Here is a 14,061-nt window from a genome sequence, read left to right on the forward strand (position 1 = left end):
GTTTAGAGGATCATAAGTTGAGCATCTGTACCTTGTTTTGAGGACACAAATAAAATAATAAAATAATAAAATAAAATAAAATAAAATAAAATAAGAACAGGAGAGCAGCAGGAGGAGGAGGTCATGAAACCTTGCTTCTGCAGTGCTTTTTCATGTTTAGCCTAAAACTCCATTGTCACTTTTAGGGTAGGAAGTGGGTTAGGGTTAGGGTTAGGGTTAGGGCCCTGTCAGAAACATTGAGTTTTTCAAACAGGATATTAGCTTACATAACATTCCGAGTAATGGTGTTTAAAGTATTAACTCAGTAAAACCCTAAGACAGTTCTCTCAAGATTATCAGCATCTTGTGAAAAAGTAACGCAAGAAGAGAGCAGTTGATTTGGCCTCAGATTGTGAGGTCCTGAGTGAATAAACTTACGTCTTCTTGGTTCAGGAGCCCAGGTTTGAAGTTCTCTGGCCTTAAATCCATGGTCAGGGGCAAGCTGAGTTTACTAAAATTCTTCAGTTCCAAGCCTCAAATTTTTTTGTCTGTTAGATAAGATATTAACAGCATAAAGATAAGCAGAAATCTTCTGCACACTACTGGGCATGTAATAAACACACATTTTCAGCATACAGTGGTAGCTAATGATGCCAATAACAGCAATTTATTAAAGAATGTACCAAACTAAATAGAAAAATTAGTGATCTGCAATTAGGTTTTTAACTAGCTGTGTTGGCTCCTCATTTTGCTTCTGCTAACAGATAAGTTGCATCTTCGGTATATGTATTCTGAGCTAACTGAAGGTGGAGTTCTCAGGTCAAGGACTTTGACATTCTGCAGTCTCTCCGTTTCCCTCTCCTGGTAGTGGAACAGCCAGGGTGGACAAATCGCATTAGGGGAGGTCTACAGGAATAAACCCTCGTGTGAGCCAGGCATGGGGCTTCTTCTGCTGTGTGAACCTGAGTGTGCCTTTTGAGTCTTTAGACTCTAGTCTCTTTACATGTAATTTTGGTAAAATTGCGAAATGTGCAACAAAAGCTTTTATAAATTAATTAAACATTTTGTTATTTTTTACATATACATTTATATTATTACACGTATATACAATAAACTACCTATAGCAAGAAGAACCATGAAACAATCAGGGATTATATAAATGCTACATTCTTAGTGTTTGGCTATTTGTATTTGGCATCCTTGAGGAGAACATCTTTCCTATCTTGGTGCGTCTAAAATTTTGATTGTAAACCAATCTCCATCACATCTTGTCATTATCAACTTAGAACATCTATCTAGACCTAAAAACATCTTAGCCCCTAAACAACTAGGCTTCACTGTAAAACTAAGCTACCTGGTCTTTAACTCCATCAGAATAAACTTGATTACCTGAGTATGCCAGGAGTGCAAATTAGTAGCTTTCCAAATGAGATGACAGAGACAGTTTGCTACCTGAATAGTCATCCAAACCTCTCTATAATGTTGGAGCATCATCTTCAGCCTTCTGGCCCAATATATCTGACAGACATATTTGTGAAGCAGGAACTATTGAGGACTTGTTTACCCTGTCTTGCCAGAGTTTGGCTATCGACTCTGCCTGCATCCAAACTTGCCCCCTTTTTACACAGAATTCTGTGGTAGAAATGAGGACATTTTGCCCAGTGGCTTGTTTGCCACATTTGTAGCCATCTTATCAGGAGGTTCTTTAATGCTCATCATCCTCTTTGAGGTAGGCTGAATGTTGCCAGGAGTTAACATTGTCATTATTGACAATGAATCTTTAAAACAATAAAAAAAACATTTTAAAATGCTATATTTTGCATGTCTCTGAGGTATTTGAAGGCCTTATCTAACTATCCCACCTTACCTTTTTATAGAATCATATCTATCTTTTGCACCTAAGATGCATATTCTTGTGATAAAAGTAGACTAGTGATTGACATGACCATGAGTTGATCAGCTAACAATTAACTTGTATAACTTATTTATCCTAAATAGCCTGTAATAGGGAAGATAGAACAAAAAGTAGATTAGTGAATCTACGCCTCAACATAATGCCTCAATTGTCACTTACAAGGTTATTTTTAATTCACTGGTATAGAATTTTGTATATAGACACAAAATATGTTTAATTCTAGATACAGTGGTATAGAATACAAATGTAAGGAGGTTATTCTTCACACACATTATATATATATATAAATTTATAAATATTATAAATATAAATATAAAAATATATGAATATTTCTACTCTAATATGAGGTATTGTACCAATATAACTCAATTATAATACAAGATTTACTCCCAACACTTTTTAAAACACTTGATAATGTTGCCTTTATTCTGTGGACAATGACAATTCAGTGAGCTATGAGGACCTGCCGTGCATTCAAAACTAATAAAATAAGTTCTCTATGTGTGTTTCCTGTGCCTGGGTAAACTTTACTCTTCACAGGTTACAAGGTGGTGTTTTAGTACATGTTGTCTAGGTTTTTGTTTAGGGATGCACTTATTTCCCTGCTGGGCTTGAGATTTTTAATGAATAATTTTTTGACCAACCTGCTTAACATCTATGAGCTCATGAGCTTATATCATTTAGCTCTTGGGTTCTAAAAGAAATAGAGGTGAAGATCATATTCCTGATAATTACCACCGTCACCTCAAACTCGAGAGCCCTGTTTATCATAAAAATCAGTTATAAAAATATCAATACTACTGTACATATATCGGCACTGAGATCTTATTTATGCTTTCTTTTCCTAACCCTTTCAAGGCCTGCCTAGCTTTCCGATGAGGCCTGAGAATGCTGAGTACTGAGAAGCTGTGGGTGTTCCTTCAATTTTAGAAACTCATTTTGGAGATAGATCAGAGAATAATTTCAAGTGTATAATTTCCTCAAGAGGAATGAGGCATCCTGACATGCCTTCAAATAGATGCCCGGAAATGCAGAGATTCATGTTTTCTTCTTCCCCTCTGATAAATGTGGCGCGGTTATTTACGGTGAACAGTGAGCCAGAATTTTACTATGGCAGCCAGGGAAGCCAGCGGGCCAAGAAGTCTCATTCATATCTGCGAGTTATCTGGGGTTATTAGTGTAGGGCTCACAAGGCTTTAGTTAAGATGAAAGCATATTCAAGGAAAATCAACTTAGAATATTCTATTCATACACACACACACACACACACACACACACACACACACACACACTACGTGCACGCACACACACATGCACACAAGCAAATGAATGAGATTCAGCTATTCTCTGTGGTGAGTAAAAATGAAACACATTTTGATCTCTACTAATTCTGTTTTTTCACTTATGTGTAAGAAGTTCGTGTTTACAGCTACATATCTGTGAACAGTGAGAGATCATACAAACATGTATCCATTGAGATATGTGTGCTGGTGTTTATATGCTTCTACCTTGTGCCTTTTACTAAATTATCTAATGCAGCTTATACTATGCAGTGTGTTAATAATAATGAACTATCAGTACAGTTGGAAAGTCAAGGTGACTAGAAGGGGAAAGCAAGCAGACATGCTTGGCGTGAAGGTTTTCAGTTGCTGTAGTTGAGAGTTCTGCTGCCTCTGAGCTTTCGGACAGACTCCTGAAAACGAGACGTGCTTTTCTGCATAATCCGGAAACTGGAAGAGTAAACAGTCTAATTTCTCAAAGGAAGGGATTTATTTATTATTTATTTATTTTTGATTCTTTGAGACAGGGTTTCTCTGTGTAGCCTTGGGTGTCATGGACTTGCTTTGTACACCAAGCTGGCCTCTGCCTCCTTGAGTCGGGGGTTACAAGTGTGAGCCACTGCGCCCATCTGGGAAGAAAATTATAAAGTAATGTTTGTCAAGTAGGATCTTATGTGTACAACTTATAACATATCTAGGAAAATGGGTTCAGTATTATTTTCACTGGTTTATAGTGTTCTTCAAAGCCTATCAATAACCTTAGTGGGACATACTACAGAGAAGCCCAGTTTAGTATATTGTACAATGGCAGAATTTTGTGGTTTGGTTTGCTAGTAGGTAGAGGTGCCACTTGACCTTATTTCATTTGAACAATCCTTTGATAATACTTCCAAGTGGTTCTTTTCTTTTTTTAATTCTCTCTGCTCTTTTGCTCTTTCTTTCTTTCTTTCTTTTTGGAGAGTGTTTTTCCATGTAGCTCTGGCTGTCCTGGAACTGACTTTCTAAAGCAGGCTATCCTCAAAGATCCACATACCTCCCAAGTGCTGGGAAACTCCACGAGGGCCTTGTTAAAGGAGCATGGAGAGCAGGGAGAGGGAGGGGCACTCCAGAGAGAAAGTGACAGAGACAGCATGAGAGAGGAAGAGGAAGAAAAAGAAGAGAGGAAGAGCGCGAGCGAGGTCAGAGAGGAAAGAGAAGAGCAAGAGAAAGGAAAGAAATAGACAAGGTGGGGTTGCTCTTTTTATATCCCAGGCAGCTGGTCTATCTAGTGGCAGGCAGGTAGTAGAGTCACAGGTTGCTAGGAAGGCTGGGGGAAGTATGCTAACACTCCTCCATTTTTCTATAATTAAAAAAAAAATAAGGTAAGTTAAATTATATAAATGTAGGTTCATTGGCAGCTTTTGGCTGCCATGCCTCGGGGGCGGGGGAGAGAAGAAAAAAAAAAGCAAGAGCAACAAAATGTCCAGATTATATGGTGAAGAAGAAGGAAAATCTCAGCCCTGGGAAGTTCAGGGTAGAGAGTCAGCCATGTCCTGCTGCAGATAGGGGGACTAAGGAGTGCTGCGAGAACCAGGAGCTGTTTGTCCCAGGTTTTGACACCATTGTAGTTATTAAAAAATAAGATACCAGGCAACAGATATGATATGGAGAAGTTTATTTGCAGAATTGTGGGAGAACAGAGCAGGAATGGTGGTGGGGGACCCCAAGGTGGAAGAGAGAGGGAGGGAGAGAGAGAGAGAGAGAGAGAGAGAGAGAGAGAGAGAGAGAGAGAGAGAGAGAGAGAGAGAGAGAAGGTGAGTTTGCCCTTTTTATATTCTGAGCAGCTGGCCTACCTATTGGCAGCAGCTAGTGACATCATAGGTTGCTAGGCAGACTGGAAGCAGTGTGCTAACACTTGCTTCCCAGCAGCACAAATGCCAGGCGCAGAGGCACCCAGCTGTAAACTCGGGAGGTGGAAGGAAGAAGATAGAAGCTTAGGGCCATTCTCAACTGCACAGTGAATTAATTTGAGGGCAGTCTGGGATATAAGATCCTGTCAGAAGAAGAAGGAACGGTGTGGGTAAGACTCACTAGTGAGACAAGGAAAACTATGATGCCTTTAAAACATGGGTTCTCAGCCTGTGGGTCACAACCCCTTTGGGAGGTCTAATGGCTCTTTCACAGGGGTCACCTAAGACCACCAGAAAACGGATATTTGCATTATAGTTCATAATAGCAGCAAAATTACAGTTATGAAGTAGCAGTGAAAATAATTTTATGGTTGAGGGTCACACGAGGAACTGCATTAAAGTGCCGCAGCATTAGGAAGGGTGAGAACCAGTGCTTTAAAACATTGTTAAACTATGCACGTGAGCCTTTCTGCTTTCTTTGCATGTGTCGTGATGTTTTCTTTCTTCCTCCCTCTGCTCCTTTCTCCTTCCTTTCCCTTTCCTCAGTCTCTCCTGCCCTCCCTTTTTCCCTTCTTCCCTCTGTCCTTCCTACCTTCATTCCTCTTCTCTTGCTGGGCACCTTTCTCTTCTTCTCCTTCTCTTCCTTCCAGCTGGGAATTTCAAAAAAATTTTTTAAGAACATCTCTACCCTAGTCCATAAAAGATTCTTGTGGTTGCTTGTTAACCTATTGAGATTTCTATACTAATTTTATAAAGTCTATGTTATTTTAATCGTTGTTGTTGTTATGAGTGGCCTTTGAAGTTTGGGGTCAGTTAGTGAATCGACAGAGATTTCTTTAGGTGATCAGAGCCAGTAAATCTCCTAGCCAAAGAATCTCATGGCCATTTAGAAGTGAGGTGTTAGGGCATTCTCAGCTCTTTACCAAGTCCATGTATCACATTGGGTGTGTGTGTAACTTTCTCAATCCTCACAGATAGACAGGGGCCCTCCCAGGCACACCGTGGGTGGACTCACTATTCCCCAACAGTGAGGTCTCTTAAGCATCTGTTTGGCTTAAAAGTGTAAAACCACCAAACCGTACCTTAGGCTGCCTCTCTGATCAACAGATGCTCTGGTTACCCTTAGTGAGCAATAACAAGGGCAAAGCCGATGATGAATTTGCTGAGCTCCAAGGTCACATAAAAACAGTGTGGAGTTTTAGAGAAACACCAGAGCTGACCAATAATGGCAATTCTTATTAGGAGTTAGTCTTTAAAAGGGCCCGACTCCATTCTGCTCTTCTGTGCCCAGCAAGCTCCATGGATGTAGACTGGTTTTTGAGACTACTGCAGAACTGAGAAGAGTGACAGAACAGGAGACACCCAAATGCCACAAAGCTTCCTGCTCTTCTTGAGCACCAGGTGCTTTCTGGGGGAAAAACATACTCAGATTGCTGCAAATATTTAGTTAGTTCCCAGATTCCTGAGAAAGTTGATTCTGACCAACTCTGTTGTACTGCCATTGCTTGTGTGGAAGACACTGCTCAGAAGTCTTACTGGGCACATTTTGCTGATGTCACTGATTCTATTGCTATGCTTTAGGAACAAAAGAAAGTGGGCTTACTGACTTCCAAGATCCAACTCACTCTAGAACATTTATATCAACTAATGTATCATCTCATTCCCAGTGCATCTTAGATAATACAATTTATTGTACATTTTAAGTTTAATATGATGTTGAAAAATATCAACACTGACTTCTTATAATGCTAAATTATGAAGCCTGACCAACTTCTGTTATGGTTTACTTACATACTTGAAAAAGAAATATTACCTCTTTTATGAACTTTCTGTTTAAAATGAATTATTCTAAAGGGAAGAGAGATTTAATACAAAGATGAAAATATATAGGCAAAATTTAAGTTCCAGAGACTATTGAAGGGGTAAAATGAAATAATTGATGTATTGCATTTCAAAAGGTTGAGCCATCAGCATGGATATTTCTCAAATGCTTTGCTTTTAGAATGCATTACTAACTGTAGTCATTCTGTTATATAATAGATCTTTTGAACTTACTTTTCTCATTTAATTGAAAATTTGGATCCTTGAGTGGTTCACCTTTCATTCTAAAATTTATCATTAACAAGATATTAGAATGCCCACACTGTGCATTAAAGACTCATATTTATACCTCAACACTGCAGACAGAGACAGACACCATCAACCCAACACCGCCCAAGGCTGATCTATGTTCATTTCCTGAGAAACTAATAGAAAAATATGATATATATTTCTCAGCAATAAGGTTAAAGGAAATGTCTGTCTATATTAATGTTCATGTGTCTTAAACTAAAACTTTTGAATTTAAATGTTTTTGAAGTAGCTGTTTCTGAATTATATACCCCTTGTGTGTTTGGCCAGAAGGCTAGAGATCTAACCTCCTAATAGCAGGTAGACATTTTGGACAGTGATTTGACCATCCTAAAAAATACCGATGGCCACCTGCTCTTGCAGTTGGTGACATACTGCTATATTTCAAGGATTTTCTTAATCTTACAGAGTGTTGCAACTCACTCTCTATCTGCTGGCCATCAGTTTTACCAACTGCATTTATATTTGATCTTTCTAACCTGTAGACTGACACAGAGATCAGAATCAGCACAGCTTTGCCCTAATTGTGTTCTAGACACAGTTCTGAGTGTTAGTTCATTAAAACTCCCAACATCCCAAACAAGTGGCTCAGGTCATCTGCTTTAATAGGAGGGTGGTGAGGCTTCAGTTCATGACCTGGGCACCACAGTCAATGGCACCACAGTGCACCAAGTAAAGATTATACATGAGTGTTTTAAGCATGGATAGACTCTGATAGAATACCCGAGTGGAATGACTCCAAATCTTGTTGAGCTTTGTGAAATTGTCTTGGTGATTTGCATTTTTTTCTCTACATATTCCTTGAGCATGTTTCTGTGTGTTCATCTTTCTTGCTATGGTAGGAAAACCAGAGGCATGACTACAAATTGATGTTAAATGTTATACACTCTTAAGCACTTTAAATTTACTTTGGGTAAGATTGACAACCCTTAGCTGTTTTTTTTTTCTTTAAAGTTTTTATCCAAGGAAATGGTAGTTACTGCAAAGTGTCTGCCTACTTTTACAGAATTTCTTATGGTTTTGAAGTATTGCAATATTGGAGTAAAATTACCAAGTAGTATTTTTGCAAATGGAAGAACTTCCTTCCCTCCAATAAGATACATGAAATGATAACTGATTTCATGTCTAGTTCTCATTGATATATGAATTCTTTGTGGACTCTGGTAAAGCAGACGAAGAGGCAATAATTTAAATATTTATGAATTTCCTTTTATTCAACTGGCTATCTTTATAGGGTAAGCACAGACTCACTTTTACTGGAAAGCAAAAGCTTTCAAGGTTTTTAAGATGTGTTATAAAATGATATCTCAGCTATTCACCCGAACTTAAAATTAAATTCCTTTAGCCCAGTGAATCACTTGAGCAGTAGGCTCACAGTGGACAGAGGTCTCTAGAGACAAGACAGCCTGAAAGTGGTTCCTTCAGAAGTTGAAAGTGCAGTTCTTAGACACATTACCTTTTCTTTTTCTATTTACTTCATTTTTCTTTGTCATGATTTTTCCTCCTTCTACTTTTATACATGCTTGAGTGCTGGGTTCACATCATTTCCACTACACACTCACATTCCTTCAACTCTTTCTATTTCCCTCCCCCACTCCCTCTAAACTCCATCGTGGCTTCTTTAATTATGATCATTATATAACAACATGTATGTACAAATGTGTCATGATAGTTCCATTTAGTGTTGGCCATGTGTACATTTGTTTAGAGTTGACCACTTGGGGTTGGAGAGCCTGTCCCTGGGGAAGGCTGATTCTCTTTCCCTCTTAAAAGCATTTGATCGCCTGTAGCTGTTTGTGTAAGAGTAGGGCTTTGTGAAATTTCTTTCATCTAGGTTGGGATGTCAACTGGTGTTGTCATAATGTCAGTCTTTTTAGGCACCATATTGTTGAGATTTTGTGTGTTCACCTCCCTGTAATATATAGATGACATGTCTTGTAGCTGACATTCTGGTTCTTTGTGTCTTAAAGTCTTCCTAGCCCTGCTTCCAGGATGTCTTCTGAGCCTTAGGGCTTGTGTTGTAGATCCACCAGTTGGGGATGAGCACTCTGCAGTCAGTTGCTATTTGCATTTTGCCAAGTTGTGGATTTTTGCAATGTTTCCACCTGCTGGAAAAAGAACCTTTGATGAAGGCTGAGAGAAAGTGAGATCATGGGCACTAGAGGCCCTGCTACTGCCATGTTCCTAAATCAATATAATTAATACCTATGACTATAGTCATAGAGTATAATTCTCCTCCTCCAACTTTTGTTTACTGCTTATTTTCCTTTAGGATTTTAGTATATGCTGTACTTTCTTCTTAGACTTTTTCATAAAACTAAACACCAACAATAACCTTGCTTTTTTCCCCCTACAAATCCACTTTTATTTATTTACTTTTCATTAGTTTAAATCTAGGAAGGGTACAGCATCACACGGATTGTGTATTCAATGGCCTTCACAGGAAGGTTGCTTTGGAATTTGGCACGAACCATGCCACTGTTTCCATGGGCTCTAGTTACTTTTCTCCAGATCACTCTGGTTTTGTTCGGTTTGCCTCCAGGAGTCACTATGTTGTTTTTGCTTTATACACATGAGCAAATGTCTTGCCTAAGTAGAATTCAGTTTCATCCCAGGCATAAACACCTTCAATTTTAATAGCTATGTGCACTCTTTCGTTCCTGAGACCTCACTTGTAGCCAGCAAAAATGGCCTTGCACCATGGCCTTCCAGATAGATTTGCTTTTTAGAAGTTCTGTTCCCAGCAGGTCTCCATAGGAGCCAAGCTGGTGGAAAGATGACCTTGTCATTTTTTAATCTCAAGTTTCTGTGACTGGTATGGGGATTTAATATATATGTTTCAGAGCCTTCTGGTAGAATAGATGGCACAGCATGACATTAGCTCTCCCATAAGTACTCTTCTTTGTGCAGTATGGAAAGGTAGTAAGGAATACAGGTCTGTTTCTTCCCTTGTACTAGCATATGTGGAAGCCAACTGAGGAGGTGCTTGGGATGTTGGAGGAAAAGTCTCTGACCAACTAAGGTATTGCTCCAAGTAAGCACTGACCACTAACAACAGCAGCAGCAGCAGCAACAACAACAGAAATAACCTGGCTATATCTCAATGATGAGTCAGAGGATTATAGCCTAGAGCCACATCTGGCCTGGCTAGAGCCACATCTGGCCTGGCACCTTTCTGTGCATGGAATGTCAAAGCAGCACCCGCCTCCACTCATCACCTATTGTCAGTGTCTGGTTTTATATCATGGGAGCAGGAACGTGAAGCTGCAATCTAGGCCATTTAGGCTGCCAAGCCTAAAATATTCTCTACCTAGTCCTTTACACATACATCAAAAAGTTTGCCAACTTTCTTAAACTGTGGTTCATGATCACATATGGGGTGTTATGGAACTTTTGGCAGCAGTAAAAGGTTTCTGAACATGCTATGCCCCAAAATTAATTCAAAATCAAATTTTTAATGAATTATAGTTTTTTCTGACAGTGCTTGTCCATGTCACAAGATTCAGTGCAGCTTTGCTTTGTGGGCACTTGTGCACTTCACTTGCGTTTGATCATTCCACACAGAGCCAATACAATTGCCTGAAACAGGTCAGGTCACATATATATGACTGCCATTCGCAAATTGCAAATTGCAGTGTATGCTTTTATATATATATTTAAAGGCAGGGTTTGTGTAACAGCCTTGCCTGTCCTGGAACTTGCTTTGTAGACCACATTGGTCTTAAACTTACAGAGATCCATCCACATGTCTCTGCCTCTGCCTCTGCCTTGTGAGTGCTGAGATTAAAGGCATGCACCACCACACCCAGGTGAAACATAAAATTTTAACCGTGAAAAATACTATTTTCCTATCATACCATAACATTTAATATTAAATTACACACACACACACACACACACACACACACACGCACATACACACACACATATATATGTATACCCATACATATATATATTCTTACTGTGTAAGAAATTGGTCTTTAAAACTGATGTTTTAGTTACTGGTTTTAGTTTATTAAAAACTATTAGATGAATGTTGATTTGAGATTAGAATAGAATACCAGCAATTTCTGAAATGGACTTAATTATACTCCTGGCCACTAAGTATTTTATTCAAGACAATATCTTTGTCATTGGGATTATGAAATGAAAATACTGATCATCTTTGAAACTCATGGTATAGGATCAGACATTGCAATCTGAAACATTCAACCAAGACTTGATTGTTTATGTAAAAGGCAACAAGCAGACCCATTTTATATTACACAAATTTTCTTTAGTCTTTCATAAATTTATAAGCACACTAAAAATTTAAAATATTTCTTTGCACGTCTGTGTGTGTACTCTCGAGTGTGTGCAGATACACTAGCCTGTGCTTAAGTACAAATCCAGAAGAGAGCACCTGGCGCCCTCCTCTCCAACTGTTCCTTTTAGACAGGGCCTCTCCTTGAACCCGGATCCAGACTGGAAACCAACAACCCCAAACCAACAACTAGTAATGGAGTCCTGGTTCCACTGCTCTGAACTTGGAATTTACAGGCCTGCACAAAACTAGTCTCATGCGTGCTTGGGTCAAACTCTGGTCCTAATTGTAAAGCAAGTGCTCTTAACAGATGAGTTACCTCTCCAGTTCCAAAGAACTGCCTTAAAATACATTTCTTTATGATTTATTATCAGTAAATATTTTATTGGTACAGCTATTAAATAAACCTATAAGCCCAAGGTTATATTAAATCTCTCAGGTGAAAAGCAGTCACCATTACAAAATATTTAATAAGCTGTGCTGTACATACTGGGTTTTTATGTAAGTCTCTGTGTGTGTTTGTGTGTGGAAAACAAAAGAAGACTAGTCAGAATCAGCTAAGGGGGCTTTTCGGGGTGCACACCACTTTCTGTTGCTCATGGGTCATTAACTTAAAATTCATGAATTTAACTAACTGATTCAGATTGTTTGGTTTTTTTTTTAAATCACTGGCTTTGACAGTTTGGCACAGACAATGGGAAATTAATTATGATATTTCTTTTCTTTACAGGGTTGTGGAAAGAAAATGTATTCCTTTTTGAGGGGAACCAAACAACTACAAGTACTAAGGTTTCTGGGGATCTCCATTGGTGTGACACAAATCCTGGCCATGATTCTCACCATTACTCTGCTCTGGGCTCTATATTATGATAGGCGGGAGCCTGGGACAGACCAAATGCTGTCTCTGAAGAATGAGACTTCTCAGCACTTGTCATGCCACTCGGTGGAACTGTTAAAACCAAGCCTTTCCAGGATCTTTGAGCATACATCAATGGCAAACAGCTTCAATACACACTTTGAGATGGAAGAATTGTAAAGAATGTCAAAGAAGGAAATCACCACTTTGTGGGACGAGCGAGTCTTGGAGTACACTGTTATCTAGTTCAGAAAAGTTTAGACATATTAATCGTCTGCAAAGGATTGTCTAAGCACACAATTTTCACTCTTTAAAACAAAGAGAGGTTCCACATGTTAGCATGAAAACAATAATTGGTGCCCTTCAAAATGCTGAAGACAGAATTAATAACCGCTGTGCATTTCTTCTTTCTCTTTCTTTCTTTCTTTCTTTCTTTCTTTCTTTCTTTCTTTCTTTCTTTCTTTCTTTCCTTCTTTCTTCCTAAGCACAACTATGTTTTGAGGTGACACAGTTTGACCATTGTTTCTGCATATACATATGGAAATGGCCCGTTATGGATGGTGGCACTGGCACCTCAGTGCAGGCTGCCTAGCTTCCTCTGGCTAGCCTTTAAACTGTCAGCTGACTGCTAACATAGGGATTTAGACTGTACTAATGACCTTTGTTGCCTGATGTATTGCTTGGAGGATGATTTGATTATATATAAAAATCTTTCAAGAGTGATGGCTACCTAAATTTGATATTTTGTTTGTTATTAAGATAATCTTATTAATAACACTTGTAAGAACTAACACATTTTCTTAAACTTATCAGGGATATATATGTATATAAGTCTGTGTCATGTCTGTATAATTCAATAGATTTCAGTTCTTATAACAACATTTGAAAATGACAAATTTGTCTTATACAGCACCATTACTTTTTGTCTTTCCCAACAACAGAACTTTAAAATTCTGCCTTGGGTCTGTACTATATCCACAACTGTTAATTTAAGCTCTTAACCACTAATTTTGGAAATTACCAGTGGGATACATTAAGAATCATTGTAACCCTGGTGGCAGGAAGTATTAACTACGGAATTTACACAGAGTTGATTCAGCAGAAATTCAGATGTGTTTTTTTTTCTCCCAAGTGAGGGGGTTCTTGACAATAAACACTTTGTCAAAAAGCTTATTTTTTTCCTTTTGAAAACAGGAAGCAATATCTCTTGAAGTCGACATAATTTTAACAAGGAAAGAAAACCACGTTATTTGCAGAGAGGTGCTGCATGGAATCTCTAAAATAAGTGGCAGTTTAACTAGTGGGGATCGTTGATTTATTCTACCAATTATTGTACTGTGGCAAATTACACAGAATATTAATTTTTTCACAAAGGTAGAAGATATTTATTTGAAATGGGAAAAGTGCATTTTACTGTATTTTGTGTGTAGTGTTCATTTCTTGGATTATAGAAAGAAAATTAATACAGGTGTCAATAAATATTTTCTAGATCATGATGGTTTGTGCCTACTTATTTCAAGACAAGGTCTCACTATGTAGTTCTGCCAAGTGTGCCCGTTTAATACACAATAAGCACTTTTGTCAGTGATGAGCTTAGCCACTGAGAGAAGCCGGTGTGTGTGGGGAGACCTCCGTGACTGGGAACAATGCAGCCTGCAACCCCAGGACGTGTTTCTCAAGCTCCTCCAACAACCTCCACATCTTCATGC

General features: G+C 38.6%; 1 protein-coding gene and 1 pseudogene across 4 annotated transcripts in view; one reads left to right on the forward strand and one right to left on the reverse strand.

The window, feature by feature from the left end:
* Positions 1-13,848, forward strand: part of TSPAN12 (tetraspanin 12) — a 66,291-nt gene extending 52,443 nt beyond the window's left edge. For all 3 annotated transcript variants that reach the window (XM_084786058.1, XM_084786057.1, XM_084786059.1), the window contains one exon: positions 12,227-13,848. In XM_084786058.1, the coding sequence (XP_084642184.1) occupies positions 12,227-12,532 (306 nt within the window). In that variant the 3' untranslated portion in view covers positions 12,533-13,848. The remainder of the gene's footprint in view (positions 1-12,226) is intronic.
* Positions 9,456-10,685, reverse strand: LOC311599027 (large ribosomal subunit protein eL33-like; annotated as a pseudogene). Its single transcript has 2 exons — positions 10,673-10,685; positions 9,456-9,914 (listed from the first exon to the last, which is right to left on the reverse strand). The product of its transcript is annotated as a large ribosomal subunit protein eL33-like (transcript).
* Positions 13,849-14,061: the final 213 nt, after the last annotated feature.

This window comes from Acomys minous (assembly GCF_964271855.1).
Source record: "Acomys minous genome assembly, chromosome: 6".
In the NCBI taxonomy this organism is placed as follows: domain Eukaryota; kingdom Metazoa; phylum Chordata; class Mammalia; order Rodentia; family Muridae; genus Acomys; species Acomys minous.